Source organism: Protobothrops mucrosquamatus, unplaced genomic scaffold (assembly GCF_001527695.2).
Source record: "Protobothrops mucrosquamatus isolate PMUCROS unplaced genomic scaffold, P.Mucros_1.0 scaffold2849, whole genome shotgun sequence".
Classification (NCBI taxonomy): Eukaryota; Metazoa; Chordata; class Lepidosauria; order Squamata; family Viperidae; genus Protobothrops; species Protobothrops mucrosquamatus.
The window spans coordinates 46380-68369 of record NW_015388879.1 but is presented as its reverse complement, the minus strand read 5'-3'; the positions used below and the strand labels follow the sequence as shown (position 1 = coordinate 68369).

The window sequence follows — 21990 nt, the reverse complement described above, 5'->3', positions numbered from 1 at the left end:
TTTTCTTATTCCTTTGATACAGAATTATAAAAAATTAAAAAAGACTTAAAGGTTCATTCAGTTCAATCTTTACTTGTGTTGCAACCACATGATCCCTAACAATTGGCTTAAAGCTGAGAAGGTTTCTTGGGCTTGTGAATGATTTCCTTAGATACAGAGTTGTTTTTTATTCTATATAATTGAAACTTGTCAATGTTATTTGCAGTAGCATAAAACTATGTGAGAGTTTAATTGTATGTCTCACTAATCTCATCCTTTTCTAAAATAATGCTATGGAAGATGATCAATAGGTTTTAAAGCAATGTTTTTCAACTGTGGCATCTCTAAGACATGTGTAGTTCAATTCCCAGAATTCCTCATCCAGCATGCTCCAAAACCTTATACCATGGGAAAATAGTGCAGAACAAAAACAATATAGAGGAATAAAAATGGCAAAAAAGGTTAAGCTAGACATAGGTATTGAAGATGTACGCCAATTAAATTTAGTTAAATGTACTCAGCATTTAAAACATTTATATTTTCAAGTAAGCGTGCTTACTTGGGAGTGCATTTGGAACTGGATTCCAAAACCAAAAACAGGGAAGAGGGATGCATAAAAAGTCATTCCAGGTTTCTTTGTTTTCTATTTATTTACAATATTCTTATAAATCCAAACCTGTAGCCACTTCGTTTGAAGACTTCAACTTATGGTCTTTGTTTGTTCATTCACTTACAGTCCTATCAATCTAGTACATTTCTAATTTTAATTTCATACTGTTTTTATGAATTGGAAGTACCATTTCTCTGTAGTCTATAACAAGACTACAATTCTATAATCAAATGCAAAGTATTTCACAAAGTCCATGTCTCCTTTGAAAAGATCTAAAAATGAAACGAGGGCTGGGCAATAGTTGGGAGAAAATATGCAATTGTTCCATTTGAACAGATTGCTATTCTCTTCGGGTAAAATAATATGATAGAATATGCATTTTTAATTTAAGCATTAATTTCACACAAGTAGAAAAACAAAACACATGTATTCTGCCCAATATACTATAAGTTCATCACATATGCTATCATTCCCACTATCTTGAAACAATGCAATTCCATACAATAAACAAGAAAATGTGTGAAAGCAGCACATCAGAAATATTGTTTTGTTGACCTGAATATGAATAACTGTAGGTATTCAATGGTCAACGTATTTAATAAGCAGCCATTTCTTTATTACATCATAAGACATTTATTCTCTGTATACAATATAGTGCACATACATATTTAAAATAGATAAAATAGATTCTTTGCTAGAAATTAAACTATCTAAAAAGCCTAATTTATTTGTGAAGTTAAAGGGCATTTTTACTGGATGTATGTGTATGTATGTATGTATATGTATCTATTTATATATATATACATACACACAGAGACACATATAAACACATACACACACACGTATCTAGATGTATATAGTGCATTGTTCCAACATTCCTTACTAGTGTTGTAATATGGTAATAACGTAATTTAGTAACTGTAAAGACCATCAAGCAATGAGACGGAAATTCAGAGCTGCAGTTAAAACAAAGACATGCTAACAAAGGCAAAAGCAAGAACATTTAGTAAAACAAGTTGCAATTCATCTTTTTTTTCTTTGCTGAAGTGATATTTGAGTCACTATGATCATAGCAAGCTGCTTGTTCAAAACATAAAAGCTAGTAGACTTTCCCTGAGCCGAACTAGGATTCTAGGAAAGAACAAGTTAATAAACATATAAATTATGAAACAAGACATAATTGTGCAAAGTAACAATTGGACAAAAAAGATAAGAAGAAATTGTATTCTAAAGTCTTTGGAGTTATGATATTAAGAATTAAGTCACAATTTTTGGAATTCAGGCAAATTTCCCAGAACCCTAAAAAATTATTTTCACAGAATTATCCAGAGTCATGAAATGGGGCTAAAGGGAAACAAAATGCTGCATCTAATTGTAAACTTCCCTGGATAGCTTCATTTTATTTATTTATAAAATGTATAGGCCGCCCATCTTACCTCAAGGCATTTATCAAAAGCCTTACTTTTCTTCAAATGGAGTCAACTCCTTGTTGGCTCCTTTTTAATTACTGCTAAGGAAGTAGGACACTGAAAATCTATTGACTAAGTGAGGTCTAGCAAAATGTGTTTATTTAAACATCAAATGCTATTACATAAAAGTGTTTCTTTTTTTAAAAAAAATACCAAATTTATCTGTAAACCAGCACTAAAATAGAGAGTATACATCAATAAAAGGTCAGATCATTAAGTTGTCTAAAAACTTTTCACACCTGAAGCATAATCATGCTTACTGGGCAGCAAGTCGAGATATATAAATGGCCCTTTTTCTCCTTTCAAATAACACATAGAACTGCAATCTTAGCAGGTTTTTTAAAGTCTTTTTTTCCTTTGGGATCTCCAGATCTTAAGAGTAGACAACTGAAAAATCACTCGCATGCTCTAAAACAAATCTTATTTTCTCAATATCTCTTTGGAGTGCTAGGCATTTAACTTAAAATAGCATTTCAATGTGAGTATAATGCAATTTGCAGCAGTTACTGACTCCAATAATCTCAGGTCTCAAGCCAAGAACATTGTTGTGCTATGCATCCTTTGCACTATGAGTCTTGCCTTCATAATGCTTTTATCTCAAGGAGCATAATGCAGAGGGTCTAAGGAGCAGAAGCAGATAGAACATTATCCAGCAAAATGACAAAGACAAATTGCATAACAAACTCCCTATGCTGTCTACAGATCATCCTGTCTATCTATGTAGGTGGTTGCATCGTGGCCCTTCAACATCTTATTCTGGACAGTGGAAAACTACAAGTCAACACATCTGTCTTAATTTATAGTAAGATGCTTTCATCTTCTTGTGGAACAAGGGAACTTCCACTCAGGTCCCTTGGAAGGGATGTTCCAGTTTACTCAGACTTGATTTATTGCTGAGATAACTCTGTCCGAGTCTGGATATGCGAGATCTGCAGCACGGGCAAAAGTAGTTGAAAGGCATCTTGGATATAAGAGGCACTGTTGGAAGCCTATAAGAGAATGAAAAGCTAGTCATACGAATAAAGAACATCCATCCATTCTAAAGATCAGAATTTGTTTGGCATCTGTCTCTAATTAATTGCTTTAGTAAAATAAATAATGAAGCATAGGTATATACCTAATTAATATGATTGGGACCTGGGCATATTACATGAACAAATTGTTCCATATTCACTTAAAGCCATCCATCTGTTTTTTTAAAAAACCCTTTTTACATTATTTCAGTTTTGTTCTAATCTATGGGAATTATTACATCATTTTGTCAGTTGGATGGAGATGGAGAAATGGAATATTAATCTTCATTGTTATATATTTAGTCTGTATAAAGTTAGGCTATGAAGATAAGGTTGTGTTTTGAAGCCCTAGTCAAGGCCCTTTGCATAAAATCTCTACATTGCTCATAATCCTTAGTATCTAGGGCAGTAAATCATGTGACACTATCACATTTTAATAGGAATATGCAAAGTGTTTCAACTCTGAACTGCCATTTTGAATGTTTGAGCAAAAAGTTAGGTCACATGTTCCAAGACATTTGTCTGTCTGAGTTCAAAATAAAATTGGATTGTTTTAAGCAGCAAAAACTAATTATTTTGATCACAGAAGAGAATTCTGAAGTGGACCATTCTAACCTAAACTGTGTTATAAGCTGAAAACAAAGTGTGATGTTTCAAATGTTTTATTTCTTCAACTTGTTCATCTGAACTTGGATAGGATTGTTTTGTCCTGAGCAAAACAACATCTCGAAACATTTACCATTTTATGTACGCTTCTTTTCTCTGCATGATAAAAGTTCAGAAACAGTTACTGTGAACTAAATACAGGAAGTCCTCAACTTACAGCCTTTTGTTTAGTGACCATATGAAGTTACACTGGAAAAAACATATTTATGACCAGTTTTTACACTTACAACCATTGCAGCATCCCCATGGTCACATGATCAACATTTTGGTGCTTGGCAACTGGCATGTATTTATGACAGTTGCAGTGTCCCGGGATCATGTGATCACCATTTGTAACCTTTCCAGCTGGCTTCCAGCAAGCAAAGTAAATGAGAGAAGCCAATTTGCTTAACAACTGTGGCAAAAAAGGTCATAAAATGTGACACAACTTACTTAACAAGTCTTGCTTAGCAACAGAAATTTTGGGTTTAATTGTGGTCGTAAGTCAAGGAATTCCTGTACTAGTTTCACAGCTATGTCAGGCCAGATATAATAATAATAATAATAATAATAATAATAATAATAATAATAATAATAATAATAATAATAATAATAATAATAACAACAACAACAACAACAACAACAACAACAACACCAACAACAATAAAAATAAAATTAAAGTTGAAAGGGATCTTGGAGGTCATCTAGTCCAACCCCCTGCTCAGGCAGGAAACCCTATACCATTTCGGACAAATGGCTGTCCAGTCTCTTCTTAAAAACTTCCAGTGTTGGAGCATTCACCGCTTCTGGAGGCAGGTTGTTCCACTGGTTAATTGTTCTAACTGTCAGGAAATGTCTCCTTAGTTCTAGGTTGCTTCTCTATTTGGTTAGTTTCCATCCGTTGCTTCTTGTCCTGCCTTCAGGCGCTTTGGAAAATAGCTTCACTCCCTCTTCTTTGTGGCAGCCCCTGAGATATTGGAACACTGCTATCATGCCCCCCCTCGTCCTTCTCTTCATTAAACTAGACATACCCAATTCCAGCAGCCGTTCCTTATATGCTTTAGCCTCCAGTTCAAATTTCTCACAAGCATTTGTATATGTAACTCACCTCCAAAAATACTCCTGTGATTAAAGGATTGAGCACATCAGCCTTCTCTTCCACCTGAAAAGATTGGATATATTAAGTTGCACTTGAAAACCAAGTCAAAAAAAGAAAAATCTTGAAGAGAATACAGGCTGCATATCTAAAACTAAATCAAAACCTTTGATTTTTAATCAGTTAATAATCTATTCCCCATGCTACTGAAATGAATATGTGCAGTATTGAGAGCCAAGATGGAAATGATGCTAAATATCTGGCATGGATCCTCTCATACTAGAGTAATGTGAGCATCTAAAGCAAAATAGAGGAAACTACTGATATGAAGAAACCTATGAAAAAAAATCCAACCTTAGTAACCTTTTCTGATTTATCTGGAAAACAAAATCCTTTAAAAATGGTAAACTCTAACATCTTACTAATAAAGCGAAGTAAAATACTTTACTGATCGTAGCAGTTACAGGAAATAGCAGGACACCTTTCTTTAAAATAGCATAAAACAAAAACAGCAATATGTGTCCTGCAGGCTGAATCTTTTTACTTTGTCATGACAAGCTTTTCATCACTAGACATCATACAGCATCTTACCCCCGCAGCTGTTAAGCATGTAGCAAATTCTTTAGAGAGGGATGACAATTCTTTGCACAGCATAATGGTCATTCTAAAAAAGAACAATACATCATAAACTATATCTTTATCTTTTTATTTTTTTATTTTACCATGTAGAAGACTAAGGATGATCTACAGTTTCTAAAAATCCTACCTAATTTGCAACCAGTATGCCTGGGAACCTACTAGATGTATGCTCTGATTTTGCCATAATGAGCTGATTTGAAAAATACATGAATAGAAAATCAAGAGTTTCTAAAGCTGGTTCTTGGTGGTTTGAAGGGATATGAAGACACAGATGCCAATTAACTTGCAAATATTTCCTTTAGCTCTGTATGTAAAAAAAAAAAAGAGGAAAAAAGGCAGCGAGGAGAGGTTTAGCTTCTAATTACAGTAAATTCTTTTAGCAGGGTTATCCAATTGATATACTTTCTGGGAGAAATGTTGAAAAAAGGATGGTGCAAGACTGCTGCAATATTTAGTGCTCTTTGAGAATCTTTTGTGCTCTCTGAGCTTGGTTGTTTTCTTGCAGACATTTCATTACCCCAAATAGGTAACATCATTAATGTTAGTTAGTGCACTAGAACTGACGATGCTACCTAGTTTGGATAATGAAATATCTGCAAGAAAACAATCAAGCTCAGAGAGCACCAAGGACCCCTCATTTCAACCGTGAGCTACAAATATTCTTCTTTATCAGTTAGTGTTCTTTATTACTTCTTTTTCCTGGAATCAAGAATTAAACAAAAAATACTGATGCCAGTGAGATCTGGGAGGGCATAGCACTGAGTGCTTCCTTGAAAGCTGCTCACCCATTCTGGTATTGAGCAAAATTATAAATACTTTATATTGCTGTTTATTCTGCACTTAAACCCCACACCTTTTTAGTAGCTTTCCAACAAAAAATCATCTTTATATCTACTAATTTCATACACTGTAGAGAAAAAAAAATCAAAGGAACATAAATATCTTTCTGGGATAAATAATTTTTAAATATGTTGTTTTACGGAACCACCTGAACCAATTCACTTAAAACTTGTCAGATTTCCAGGTAGTTGAGGTACATATCCACAAATACCCAATTCTGTCAAGCAGAAAATTATATATAGTTTAACTGCATGTCTCATTTAGTGATAACCTCAGTGACCATTCACAAATATGACAGTAATAAATGGTAATTAAAAATTTATTTTCTGACCAATGCACATTATTTAGGACCACATTTTGTGCACCTGATAACAAAAGTATTCAGTATGAAACTGATTTAAGGTCTGGTCAGTTTCATCAATGGGCCAAAGCAGGGGTCCCCAACCTCCAGTCCATGGACCGGCACCAGTCTGTAGCATGTCAGAAACCAGTCTGCACAAACAAGCGAAGCCCCATCTGTGGGATGCAGGCAGCACACGAAATCACATCCCCTCCGGTCTGCAGAAAAACCTCTCTCCAGGGAACTGGTCCCTGGTGCCCAAAAGGTTGGGAGCCGCTAATTAAGGGCATGGAGCTGTGCTTGTTAATTTGGGTTAGCCGCTTTCAAGGAAGCACTGAGCTCTGAAGAAAAGCAGCTCAGGAAGAGGACATTGTACAAGATAACTTTATCTGAATCAGACAGCAGCAACCAGTGATACCTGCATCTCTCTCGTGTTCATTTAGCAACCATTTCACTTAATGACCATTGGAATGGAACACTAATCAATAAATGAGGAGAGGATGTACTCATTTCTCAGTGATAGGTAGTAAGACATGGAGACCTTGATTGCCGTTATCAAAATTTTAGATTCAGATTTAGACTAGAACTGGGCACTCTCTGATTGTTAGAGATAAATCAGGCTGTTTTCCAGTTTGACCTCTGTTCTATATGCCCCTTCCTCATCTCATTCATCCATTATTTTGACTGACCACTTCCATTACTAAAGAGAAATATGAAGGCTCAACTGAAGGAAAACATTCAAACTGAGTATATGTAACGTGTAACATTCAAACTCTGTAACCTCTTGGAGCCATAAGCAAGCAGAAGGCCTATAAACATGGTAATAAGAACAATTCCTACAGGAAGTACTGGAGCTCTTATAAGCCTGCGATTTTCCATGGCATTGTGTAATATTAGATATGGATATACAGAAGTAAAGATTTGTGTAGGAGATTCTTTGGGCTTTTATTCCACTGTCCTAAACAAGAATGCTGAGCAAGAACCAGGTATTTGTTAATCTTTTTACATTTTTGAGAAGAAGGGAAAGAAATAGAGAAGACAGGAGTGATTAATCTTACTGGGAAAGGCTTTTAGCTCGGTTTATAGCCAACACATCTTCTTTTTGCCCATGAAGAACCAATGCTGCAGTTTTGTGGAATATTTCAATGGAATAAGCGGTCAACTCAGCCAGGCTTCTGATTGCAACCATGTGGATATCCTGCAAAATTAGAAAATAATGCTATTCTATTTTCTTTAAAAGAGGAAGTCATGACATTAGTTTCACATCCAATTCCGACTGACAAAGACTACATGCAGAGATCATAGCTTAAGAATGAAGAGATAAGATGATAGCTGTTAGATGGATGTACCCATTTAAACTGTACTGCACTGTTCTTTTGATTACAATTATTACCTCCACCGACTTTTTATTCTCTTGTTCAGTATCTCCTGAGCCCATTTCCTGGTCTCCTTCATGCTTTTCTGCTTCTTTGATCACTTGCATGTCGAGGTTTTTAACTAATTCATGAGCAGAGGTCCTTGCCTGCCCAAGAGAAAAAAAAGATACATCAACATATTGCTGATCAGGAGAATGCCCCTATCCAGGCTCCACAGAGAAAAGATAAAAGATCCCAGTCCATAATTATTCCCATGTGGTGGTGATAACAAAATGCCAAAGGCCTGCTACATGGCAAGGAAACTAATTTCTTTAAAGAAATATATTATTTGCTTACAGAGACATGGGGAATGTTTAGCTTTCCAGATGTAGCTGAATTACCAGCATCCCCCAGCCAATGTGACCAATGACAATAGATGCCAGAGAGAACAATATCTATAAGGCTTCATGTTCTCAGTTTGCAGCAAAATATCAAGTTGGGGCATGTCCATGAGGAGAGTGCAAACAGTGTATCTCCACCACAACACATCTTCCTATAAGTAAGTGGTCACTCTTCATTGATTACATGAATTGCTCCCTGCCTTCCCAACTCTAGCCACTGAAAATCAAAACTGCTTCTATCTGTACAATGCCATTATGGTTTTTCAGTCATACTGGTATAGAATGAAGGGTTGGAAAATAGCATAATATTGGAGTCTGTAATCTTCCCCATTCAAAACTGAAACAGCTCATTCTTATTTATTTTTTCTTCTTCTTTGTTGGGGGAAGGGTACAGTGCAATGATTGGGTTAACACAGGGGTGTCAAACTCAATTTCATTGAGGGCCGCATCAGCATTACGGTTGCCCTCGGGGGGGGCTGGATGGGTGTGGCCTATTGGGTGGGTGTGGCCTATTGGGTGGGCATGGCCAGCTCTACATCGTTCGCATCAAGGGTGCCTGTGGGGGCCTGGGCAGGAGTGGGCAGGAGTGGGACAGATCTGAGGGTCTCTGGCAGAAGGGGGTGGGATCGGGGCAAGTGCCAAGGAATGGTCCACTGGAGGAGCCTCACTGCCTGCTGAAACCCCTCCGCCGGAGCCCATCAAGCTGGATATGTGAAATAGACAAGGGCCATTTGCTGGCCACTTCCAGGCGATGGTGCATTTCTTCATTCCTCACAAAGCGTGACGCCTCCCCAGCATGCACCCAGGGGACGGGGCCGACACGGCAGGGGCTGATTCCTTGCTGTTTCCAGATGGCCTTGTGGAGCTAAGACTGAATGCGTTTCAGCATAGATGACCACCACAAAATTGTACATTGGCTCCCGGCCGGCCTGGGCCAGGGCCAAGTCAGTAGGGGCCGTTCCCTCACTATTTCCAGGATGGCTTCGCGGGCCACATGAAACCACTTTGCGGGCCGCATCTGGCCCCCAGGCCTTGTGTTTGACATGTCTGGGTTAACATATAATACATAAATATAAGCCAGTATTTCGGCTAACATAGAAGATATAATTTTATTCCTGTGGCCTGGGAAACTCCACTCACCCACCCCGCCCAACCCAAAATGTTTCATATATCTAAAAGTTCATATGAGTATGTAATCTCATGTATAAGTATGTGCAAGATAATTATAAAAAAATTTGTACGTGTAAGATAAAGTTTCCAAACCAGAGGAGTACACCAGATTTTTTTAAAAAAAAATCAGACAAATAACAATGAATAGTTTGTCATTCTCTCCTGGAAAACAGTGCCACTTACTGTTTCTACACATTACTACAAGGAAATGTGTCTTTTATCTTTGAAATATGACTGGAAATAGTGTAGGTTTGAAGAATTTTAAGACTGAATAAAATCTGGTCATCTGGAGTTCTGCCATTTGAAATATTCCAACTGTTCCAAGCACCAAAACTGGACTTCTGTTTTGTGCTTGAGGTGGCAGATGCATGAACTACAATCCCCCTTTTTCCTCTGACCCTCTTGTAAAACACAAGAGAGCAGGAGCTGGCCCTCAGATCCATTGTTTCCAATGGGTGAAGTCAAAGTATTTCAGGTTTTTTTTTAGAACATTTGAACAATTCTGACTTGTATTGCAGGATAGAATAGAGTAGAATATTCATATGAAAGTTCAGGTACAGCTGTTTTGTTTGAAACTCAAAACAAAATGTATTTTCTGTTTCATTCTACTTCTATTAACCTATCACCTTAAAGAAAAATACTTTGATTATTGCCTTAAGCTACTCTTTAAACTTTACATATAAAACATAAAAGATAACAAGCCAATACCCAGAAATTAGGTTTAGTTAGCTTAAATTCTGGCTATTTAAAAAAGCTGCAACAATATAGACCACTAACAGAGTCAGTTTGAAGGATTTATTTATTTAAGGCTTGTTTGCCACCTATTCCGCCTAGAAGTGATGGACAAAGATGCACATTGTTGAAAAGCACTTCTAATATGTAATGGACTAAATTATAAAATTCCTTCAGTTGCTATTATATATGATTATTAATCAATGTAATTTAAATGAATTAAAATAAAAATGAATTAAATAAAAATTAATTTAAAGTTTGTCTAATTACTACAAGCTACTACAAATTTCAAAAGACAGACTACTTCCAGACCAGGTCTTTGCATAATCTTAAAAGCCAAAAACAAATTATTCACTCACTTGGAGCAATTTAGCTGGTTTTAGAGAGATGCACAGCTGTGAAAAGAGTATGCCCACTTCATTTGTGAAATCTTCATCTTCTAAAAACAACAGGAAATAGATTGTGCATTTTCAATAAAATTACATATAGGCTTGTTTGTTGTTTTTCATTACCCAGGTGGGGCACATCTCTGTTTCAGAACATGAGCACGCTTTTTCATAATCCTTGTGATCGAAAGATAGGGGTCTCAAGATGCTTTCTAAAGGTAATACCGTGTTTCCCTGAAAGTAAGGCCTACCCCAAAAATAAGCCCTAGTTTTGGGGTGAGGCGCATGCCTAAAAATCAAGCTAGGGCAGAGGTGGGGGGGTGGAGCTGCCCCGCGTGCCCTGTACCCACTTACCATTGCAGCCTGCCTGTCCCTTGCCAACCCACTTCTTCTGCTGCATCACCCGGCCTGCATTTCACAGTCAGAGGCCTTTCCGGAAAGGCCTCTGTCGGCAAAAAACAGGCTGGAGCTCTATTCTCAGCTGCAAAGGCATTTCCTTCAGCTGCAGAAGTGGGCCGGTTGGGCGAAGCTATCAGTGTCGGAGGTGAGTGGAAAAGACACCGCCCCCCAAAATAAGACCTGATGCCTCTTTTGGAGCCCCCCCCCCAAAAATAAGTCCAGGTCTTATTTTGGGGGAAACACGGTAAGTACATGTCAACAGCTATGCAACCAACACAATACTAGCAATATAATGAAACAAACATGAATGCTTTTTGTCTTCTTCTTTTTCACATATAAGTTGCCTGATTCACAGACACAGGAGCCATTGCAAGTCTCCTCCCTAAGGTTCCAATCAGCCACTATGACCCCCAAGTTCCTCTCTACATTATGTTAGTTAAGGAAGTCCCATGCTGTCAGTTGGTTGTTCATTTAAATTTCCAGGTAATTATCTACTACTCAGAAGAACAGAGCATCAAAATACAGGCAGTCCTCAACTTACAACTATTCATTTAGTGACCATTTGCAATTACAGCAGCACTGAACAAAGTGATTTATGACTGTTTTTCACACAACCATTACAGCATTCCCAGTCACGTGATAAAAATGTGGATGTCTGGCAACTGGCATGTATTTATGACAGTTGCAGTGTCATGGGATCACATTTGAAACCTGACAAAGTCAATTAAGGAAGCTAGATTCGCTTAACAACCGGGTTACTAACAACTGCAGTGATTCACTTAACAACTGTGGCAAGAAAGGTCTTGCTTACCAACAGAAATTTTGGGCTCCATTGTGGTCATTAAGTCGAAAGCTTAATGGTATATGCTAGCTTTTAGTATCTATTATTTATTTCAGTTGATTAATGAAAAGCTAGAGCCTCTAAAATATAAGCATCAATGACTGAATGCTACAGAATATTAGAAAGCCACCTCACTCACTTCATTTTATATATTATTGCACAGCCGGTATTCAAGTGTTGGATCTGCATAATTACCTCTTTTTTCTTCATCATCATCTTCATCATCATCAAATTCAGCTAATGAAAATGCTTCTTTCAGGTTTTCCAGCTCTTCCTTTAAAGTAGCAAACTCCTCACCAGAAAGTGTACTTATAACAGATTTCACCTGTTTGAAAAGATATTGTAGATCTGGTAGTTTCATATCCGATATGAGAAATACAGCAGCAGTATTACAAAATAGACTGAGTAACTGAAAATGTTTTTTGGAAAATGGTAGCAAAAAGCAAAGTGTTTCCATATACTTGTGTTTCCATATCATACAATGGAATTGATTTTCTTTGGACTATCCCAGTCAGATAACACCTGGAAATAAAAACCCTTTTATGCCTTACTTAAAAACACACTGACCTACCTAAAGCAGAGAGAAGGAATAAGTGACAACAGAAAGTCTTTTCTCCTGCTTTGATTGGCTTTTATTTACTGATACTGCAAAGAATCTGTAACTGGATTTATCTCCCAGAGTTTATATAGATCTCTATTCTTATTCCTCCTCAATTGTAAAAAAAAATATCGCTTAAGGTCATTTACCTTTGATTCACTCTCTCTGGAAAGCATCTCTAAAGCTTCCAAATGAGAAAGCCCCTGAAACTCATCAAAAAGCAATCCATAATGTGCTTTCTTCTCTGTTGTCATGGAAACCTCAGCAGCTGTCCTCTGTTGTTCTCTTTCCTTGGCCTCTCGCAAGACCTACAAATAAAGAAGCTGAAGTGTGACAACAACACCATTAAAAAAGCATGGAGAGAGAAAAGGTTGCCGGCTATAAATTTGGTGCTAGGCCGTGAACTATTCTGTTGATTGATAATTTGTTAATAAGAGGATCAGAAATAAATCACTCCCAGATTTCATGTGGGAAACCCATACCTGAGATAGTGTGGAATTTCTGTTCATCAAGCCTTTTGTTTTCTTAAATCCAGGGTCACCTTCAGCTATCACATCCATAGTCTTTTTACCAATGTATTCCAATGCATCCAAACTTCCACTTATAACTGTTTTCCCCTAAAAAAGATAGATTTGCACTTTTTAAGATATCACTTTGAAAGAAGGAAAAGATTTTATGATATATACTGTAAAGGCAATTTGAACTTCTGGAAGCCAAATGTTCAAAATACAGGATTTATATAATTTTCCTTAGGAAACAAGATAGCAAAGTGGGACACAAATAAGTAGTGAAAATGTGTTGACAGAAAGTAAGAATTTCCAAAATATGCATTTATAACCCTTGAACTGGCTACATAAAAAAGGGCTCATCTACGAGTGTATACCAACACTCAGTTTTAGTCTGCCTCATTTCAGATCAGTCTAGCAAAGAACAACAAATCTTGGGTTTCTTCACTGTGTGGATTATTGCAATGCATTCTGTTATGGGGCTTGAAGACTATCATGAAACTTCAGCTGCACAACAGTCTTCTACACAGCATAGGGCCTTGTAATTTGAAGGGCCATCTTTCACTGTTTCTTCCCATCCTGTAGTATCAGCCAGAGTTGTCTTCTTCGGATCCCATCCATTAAACCAGGGGTCCCCAACTCCTGGTCCGTGGACCGGAACAGGGCTGCAGCATGCCAGCAACTGGTCCACACAAATAAGCAAAGCCCTATCCGTGGATTGCAGGCAGTACACAAAACCACACACTCTCTGGTTTGTAGAAAAACCTTTCTCCACAGAACCGGTCCCTAGTGCCCAAAAGGTTGGGGACCTTTGCATTAAACAATGCAATCTGATAGGCTCCACTATATCGGATCTACCTATCACCAGAACAGCATTCTCTCAGAGATTCAAATGGAAACAACCCTGCTTTCTTTAAAAATGAGTCTCCAAGGATCTATCTTATTTCTCATGTTTGAGCTAGGATGGGTCGTCGACTGCTTTTGTGAAAGATTCTTGGTTTTTTTGCTCCACTGTTTTCTGACTTTGCATTATTTCTTTGGTTTTCAACTTGTATGCTACTCAGACTCATTGAGAAGGGGCGGGGTTAAAAATACAATAAATAAATGGGCTACTTTTAATAAGCAATTTATCCCATTCTGTATTTTAATGATTTATGATTATTACTTCTTCAGTATATCTTGACATTTTAAATTAAGATATATTTTGCTTCATGAGAATTTCTGTTCAGAAAACCAAGTTATAAAACAACTCAATATGAAATTATAACAACATTCAAATACTAATGCTTTATAAATACATTACATCTTCATCCCAAACCAAGTTGTAAATTTCAACAACATGACTAATTGTTAGGTTTATATATCCTTTTCACTCTGGTCCAATTAAATTCCAAATGTCAACTGAAGAATTGGCTAAAGTTCAAATGCCCAAGATTAGTCTAATTCTTTATGATAGGAAAACTCTTGTAATTCAAGACTTCTAAACAGGGCACAAATAACTTACTGGCAATAAACAAAGCAATTATTAAAGATTGCAAATGGTAAAAAAACAACTGCATCCCTGATTGACAATGTAATGAACCTTCACAGAGCCAGGGAGAAGGTTGGAGAAAGAATCGAGAGATTGTCAGGAAAGCACCAAGTGCAGAAGGAATATGTGCTAAATCCAGCCAGGTGGGAGAATTTTACAAAAAGATTCAGAACTACTCTGCATCCTCAACTCTCTGGGATGTAAGAGGGAAGGAAGGAAAAACACAGGCAGACATGCAAGGTCCTTATTATTATAGCCAATCTCAATAATATAGAGTCCTAGTCTTCAATGGCATCTATTTCTTGATCTGGTCTACTTTAAAGAGCTGATAACTGAGGACACAGCAATATCAAACCAAGACAAATATTAACATGACTCTTTCAGTTTCACTCACTGTGCTCTGAACAGCAGAAGAAATGGTAGAAAACATTCCAAAAGCACCACTGAGAGGTGAAGGATTTTCAGTCTCTTTCTTGTCATCACTTACTTCTTCAGAGTCGTGGCTTTCTAAAACAAAAAACATTCATTGAAGGGTCAAAACTGCCCTTGGATACTTCAAAGGATCCTAAACCCTCCGTGGGCAATATGAAACTAAGACAGCAATTCTCTGAACCTAACCAGTAGCTCCTGCGGTCAGTTATAAACATCCATTTCTATCTAGACTGATAACAAAAACTAAAATTCTGCCATCTTCACACTGCACAAAAGCAAAGGTTTATCCTAATGCAGGCATAAATTTTATATCCTGAACAAAGTACTGTAATACAAAGATTGCAGGTGCTTTTCCTCTAGGATATACACATTTCTAAGATACCAGCAATACCAATATTTCTAAGTCTTTTTATTTGGCAGTTAATATGACAGCCTGATGCTCAGCTTGTCTGCCATAGAATACAGATTACTTCAAAGGTAACAAAGGTTATTATATATAAAATATTTTACATGCTAAGATAAGAGCTGACCTTTCATTGCATCTCTGGCATTAGATGGTAAATCACTAGGGTTGGGGATCCCTAGGGATGTTTCTGCTTTTTCAATGACATTTGAGATTCCGTGACCTACAGAGAAAGAAAAGAAATAATGTTAACCCTGAGGAAAAAATAAGATGAATTTCCCAAGCAAGCAAAATAAAAATCAATAGGATGCAAAGAACCTTTTTGGGGGCAGAATTTATTCTATTAACAATCTTAGACCAGTACAAGGAATGTGTTTATGAGGGAATCTGTTGACATCAACAATAGTGCTAAATAAAATTTGAGACAAAATTAAAATATAGTACATTGTGAAATTAAAACATCCTGACTAGGACCCATAAATAAGAGCCAAAAGGAACAATCAATGTCTGGGCTATAAATGAGTAACTTAAATTACATAAAATATAGCATGTAAAATTACAATATGATTTATAAAATTGACATGGAATGCGAAAATTCCTAAAGTTGCATAAAACCTAAAATTACATAAAATACTTCTGTGGAGCAGGAGCTTGGCCTATCAAGATGCTGCAGATCTTCTATGCTGCCACCCAAACTTAGCCATATGCATTGCAATAAATGGCAGCTCATCTGGGCCTAGGCCAGGGGTAGGCAACCTTGGCTCTTTTATGATTCGTGGACTTCAACTCCCACGAGTCATAAAAGAGCCAAGGTTGCCTACCCCTGGCCTAGGCCAAGTCAGAGCAATCAGGATCACTAAGCAGAGGAAGAATAAATCTGGTTTGAATGCCTCTACAAAAGGAGTAACAAAGAAGAACATGTTCTGTGGTTTTCTGAACCACTGCTGCACTATTTTATATTTGCCATCCAACACTGCAAAGGGAAGAGCAGGACAAGAGAAACATTTCCTATGGCTATGTGACAATCCATCTATTGAGGCATCTGTTGATGACAGGAAAGTTGGAGCCCTTAGATCTGCCTGTATTCTCCAAGCAAGCAAAATAAAAGTCAATAGGCTGCATTCTATTGTTTTGTTCAATCTAGCCACTAGTTTAATCTCACTTTTATATGGATTTTTTTTATATTTTCAATTAGAAATAACATATAAACTTTTAAGAGCTTGTAAAGGCTATGTGGGTTTGAACTGAGTGATACATATTCAAAATGTATCAGATAACAAAACACATTAATTATGTATTTTACAGATGATTTTAATAACACAAATAATCTCAAAGGAAACATAGAGCTTCCCACATGACAGCAATTATTAAACTCTACACACTCCTAAAAACGAAGAGTATTGTGAACAGCTAAGTCACATTAGATACAATTACTCTTCCTATTTTTGATCCTGCACACACATGTGAACCTATGGCTAGAAACGTCTTTGTCCAATTTAGCCTATAGTAGCAGTTCCAAATGTTTCTGACCATGGTGATGCTCAAAAGACCAAGATATATTTAGTCCTATATAAATACATTTTTTTTAAAAAAAAAATCTTTTGAGCTTGCTCTATATTCTTCTTTACTTTTCATAAGGTATTTTGTGGTTGCCCCATTAACTTCTAAAAGAAAAAAACTAAAAAAAAAAAGTTCATTTGATTTGTAACGTATCCTTACCAACATTGGCCATTGTAGCTGAAGCACTTGAAAGCAACGATTTCCCCCAGCTCCCCCAAGATCCCCATCCTGTTTGAGTCTTCTCAATGGGACCTGAGACCTGAGTGAAAGAGAACAAGGTAAACAGTTATTTATCTATTCCTTTTAAAAAGAATTAATAGCAGTAACAATAGCACTTAGACTTATATACTGCTTCACAGTGCTTTACAGCCCTCTCTAAGCGGTTTACAGAGTCAGCATATTGCCCCCAACAATCTGGATCTTCATTTTACCGACATCGGAAGGATGGAAGGCTGAGTCAATCTTGAGCCAGTTAGGATCGAACTCCTGGCAATGGGCTCAGTTAGCCTGCAATACTGCATCCTAACCACTGCGCCATCACGGCTCTTAAAATTAAAACTAATTTCTAGCAAAGGAAATTCAGGAACAAAATAAAGAATATGTTTTTATATCTCTATTTTACAGCATTGCAGGAAGACTTTCTTTCTGTTAGCAAACTTAGATTCTTAATGGAGAAAGATCTGATAAGACATCAAATAAAAATAATGTTTATTTTTTATTTGAATGTCTAATTATTCCAGATTAAAGGGGATTCTTAGTAATAGAATAAGAAGCGTTATTTAAAAATATTAAAGATATAGTTATACACAATCCTCAAATTTATCAATATTATGAGAAAAAAACATTTTGATTTGTTAATTATATTGTTTTAATGCAACTCTTCATGTCATGTGAATGAATTTAGTCAAGAATAGGAAAATACACTGCATGTTTATTTCTACGTTTCAACAGTTATAGTCACCTTCGCAAGCAGACTTGTAGTAACTAATAATGGAATGGATACAAATTGTGTTCAAATTAATGGCAGAAAAAATAACGATACATTTCATTTATGTTATTATTTTGACTTATGATCGTCAAATAACATGTATTTAATTTGATTGCACACGATATGTTTATCTTTCTTAAGAACTCAGAAGGAGATACAATCCAACAGCAGGTTGAAATTGATAGATTCAGTTTAAACTGCAGAATTAGAATAACTGACTTTTGTAGCCACCACGTCCCCCCTCCCCACCCCGCAAATGTTTTATTTTGGAAGACAGAGTGAATACTTTCAGATAAAGCTGAAAATTATTGACAGATTTTAGCATAAATATCAGTATATTTTGCACCTGTGGCTCTTGGGCTGCACTGAGCTCAGTGACTTTGGCTCCTGTTCTTTTCTGGGTCGTGAGGGTCGGTTCAGCTTCCTCTCCATTATTCTTGGTCACCTCTTCATCCATTGACTTCTGCACATTTTCATCAAGTTCACCCACATCTTCTCTCAGTGATTCATTTTCCATTTGGGACATGACCAAAGCATATCCTTGTTTAATAAATAATTGTTATATTTATTTATTTTAGCTTATTTTAGCTTTAATGTGACATATATTTTCAACTTAATTGAATCCCTTTGATTATTTGAATAAAGCACACCAGCGTAGTAAAACAGCTTACATACTACTAAATAGGTAAAACCAGATCAGAGTTTAGAGATGGCAAAAAAAGTTTTCAGAAAACCTATAGCACAATTCACCTGGAAAATGAGGCTGATAGTAACTAGTTTATTAGTTGCTAGACTATCCACACAATCTAAATATTAGATGACTTTGAAGGTAATTATAAATAGTAAAGCGCATACATAACACAATCCTATGCATGTTTACCCAGAGATAAGCATCTCTAATTCAATGATTTGCATAGGGATACAAGTCAAGCAATAGATATATAGTTCTGACCACAATTGTTAGATAAGTATTATTCTAAATTGTTCTTTGAGTCAAAAATAATAGGCATATTAGAATAATTATTGGTTATTTCAATTCCATTAAGAAAATGTAACCATTTTACTGAGATTCTCTAGATTCATCATTCCATTCTTAAATAGCTAACTACTTTCCTCTCCTTTAAGGCAACAGGCAGAGGAGAATAATAATATGTCCTTTGTTTGGTATACATATAAATTCATAATTAGAATGGCTTTGAAACTGATTGCAAAGCAATTAAATAACAAAACACATTAATTATGTATTTTACAGATGTGTTTTTAATAACAACACAAATAACCTCAAAGGAAACATAGAGCTTCCCATATGACAGCAATTCTTAAACTCTACACACTCCTAAAATTGAAGAGTACATGTAGTCCTCGACTTATGGCTTATGACAACAACTGAGCCCAAAATTTATGTTAAGTCTTATGTTAATATTAAATGAGATATTTGTTAAGTGAGTTTTGTCCCATTTTATGACTTTTCTTGCCACAGGTAACTGAATCACTGCAGTTGATAAATTAGTAACCCAGTTAAGTGAAACTGGCTTTCCCATTGACTTTGCTTGTCAGAAGGTTGCAAAAGATGATCACATGACTTTGGGGCACAGCAACGGTCATAAATATGAACCAGTTGTTAAACATCTGAATTTTGATCACATGATCATGGGGATGCTACAAAGGTCATAACTATGAAAAATGGTCATAAGTCACATTTTTAATACCATTGTAACTTTGAACTGTCATTAAATAAACTGTAGAGGACTACCTGTATTGTGAACAGCTAAATCACATTAAATACAATTATTCTTCTTAATTTTGATCCCACATACATGTGTGCACCTATGGATAGAACTATCTTTATCCAATTTAGCCTACAGTAGCAGTTCCAAATGTTTCTGACCATTTATAATTGGATCATGGCAAGTCATTCCACATGAGGCTGAATGTTTTAAATGCCCAGAGGTTTCAGCCCATAATGGCAAGTAAGCTATTAAACCACAATTGGGATTCTAAAAGCACACTATTATATTGCTGAAACAATGGCTTCATATTTCTTTCAACGCCCTATATTGGTTACACAGTTTATTTTTATTTGTTTAATTATATAATTATATCTTTGCCTTATAGGATTCAGGACCAAGGTATCTTACTGTTTTCCACTTCTTTTTGCTTATTTAGTTCAATTACAACGTTCTGCTATTAATTTGTTTAATTAAATACATTTATTTAGAACAAATAATAAAATCAATTATTTGCATGGAACAAAGCATGTTCTCCTCTTCTACTTCACATAGAATTTGAAAATCCTTTCATTAAGAGATCTATCCTTTTCCCTCGTTTGCTTTCCAACATATTTAAAATAATATGAAAGTGTCAGAAGCATCAGCATTTGATCAACTGAAATCAAAGGCCAAGGATAGGATACATCATGGGTGTCAAACTTGCCTCGTCACGTGACGTGTCGCAATGTATCACGACTCTTTTTGCATTGCCGGCAATGGAGTGGACGCGACTTCAGTATGATGAAACCGGCCCACAGGCCAGCAGTTTGACACCCCTGAGATACATTATCAAGAAATACAAAAATAAAAGCATGAAATATTATTCTGGTTTAACTAGAAAAATAATGTGCTTCCAATGTATCAAAAAATGTGTAAAACCTTGGTCTATTTTGAGAGATAGTAAATGGACTGGTTTTTGAAAATAATTTATATATCAGATTCCTATATTCTTTCCTGCTATTGCCCACTCCCCTCAGTGCAGGATAGGCAGACATATCTAAGTGTGAATGAGAGATGAATCATAATTTCAAAGAAATAATTGCCTTTGCTCATTTGATACGAGAATTACCTGTTTAGTGCCTTGCACTTAACATATGAAACCATGCTAGAAATTTGCTTTTTATAAAGAAAAAGCATTTAGCTGGTGCCCTCGCACCAACCATCCCTCACTTTTCTTTGTGTTTCCTTCAGACAATCTTCCCAGCACAGCATATGATGCCTATCTTATTTTCCAGGCCTGTGCTGTTATTATGCACACTTGCTCATAGAGTATTCCACTTATCCAAATGACCTTTCAGCCAACTGTTGATATTTAGAGTATTACATCAGTGTTGCATAAGGTTGAAAGACTTTAGTCACACAACTTTATAAAAGAAAGGCAGAAAAACAAGAAAAAACTATGTGGAGGAGGGGCTAAAGTTAACTTTATTAAATGTGGCAATAAAGGAGGAGGAGGAGGAGGAAATAGTTAAGAGTAAGCAAAAAAGTAAATAGGAGTCAGTAAAGACAAGTGTTTGCTGTAAAAGCCATATCGTTCCAAGATGCAACCTTTGGTATGAGAAAGAACAGACACCTACCTGAATTTAGAGGATGGACTCCAGTCAAACTGTAATTACCAGCCCAAACACAGCTACTTCTGTCTGATCTAAAAGATCAAGATCTTCTAAAACAATAGGATCCTCTAAGAATCTGTGAACAGGGCAAATAAATACAGAAGTCTTACACTATTCTCTTCCTCAAGCATATACACTCCAGCAAAACAACTTTCTTCAACACAGCAGCCTTCAAACCCTGAAGATTGCAATTACCATTCTCCCTGGCCAGAAGCCCCACTGCCTTCCTGGGAGTTGTAGTCCAGTCTACAACTGGCAAGCAGTCAAGGAGGGAGACTCGGGATATACCCACGCAGATGGACCCTCTTTATTTATTTATTCCACTCAACTGGCATGGATTTCAACTGGCATCATCACTAATGGAAACTTATGGGAATAAATGTTCCTAACCAGAGCAAAACAGCAAAGACATAAAAAGGCACTTCCAAGTAACAAAAATACACCTTGTATAGAGACAGAAACTCGAAGCGCAGGGATTGTCCTCTCCGGGCCCTGCAGCCAGCACGCCTTTTTCCTTCTCTCCACTGAAATATCTCACCAGAAACAGCCACGTCTCTATGGCTCCAGCACGCCAGATTACTGTACCTCAACCATGGAGAGGAGGAAAGAGCGTCACTGAGCCGGAAGTCAGGTGACCTCGTCCTTTTCGTTACCGGATATGACGAATTTGCAGGA

The 21990-nt window shown here is 36.6% G+C and overlaps 1 protein-coding gene across 1 annotated transcript; it reads right to left on the bottom strand.

The window, feature by feature from the left end:
* Window positions 1-610: 610 nt before the first annotated feature.
* Window positions 611-21907, bottom strand: FAM114A2 (family with sequence similarity 114 member A2). The gene is made up of 15 exons (XM_015825868.1): window positions 21759-21907; window positions 21280-21391; window positions 18280-18473; window positions 17105-17204; window positions 15513-15608; window positions 14945-15057; window positions 12996-13130; window positions 12663-12821; window positions 12111-12240; window positions 10649-10728; window positions 8025-8153; window positions 7690-7829; window positions 5404-5476; window positions 4825-4878; window positions 611-3047 (listed from the first exon to the last, which is right to left on the bottom strand). The coding sequence occupies exons 3-15, from the start codon at window positions 18457-18459 to the stop codon at window positions 2946-2948; spliced, it is 1491 nt and encodes a 496-aa protein (XP_015681354.1). The 5' UTR covers window positions 18460-18473; window positions 21280-21391; window positions 21759-21907; the 3' UTR covers window positions 611-2945.
* Window positions 21908-21990: the final 83 nt, after the last annotated feature.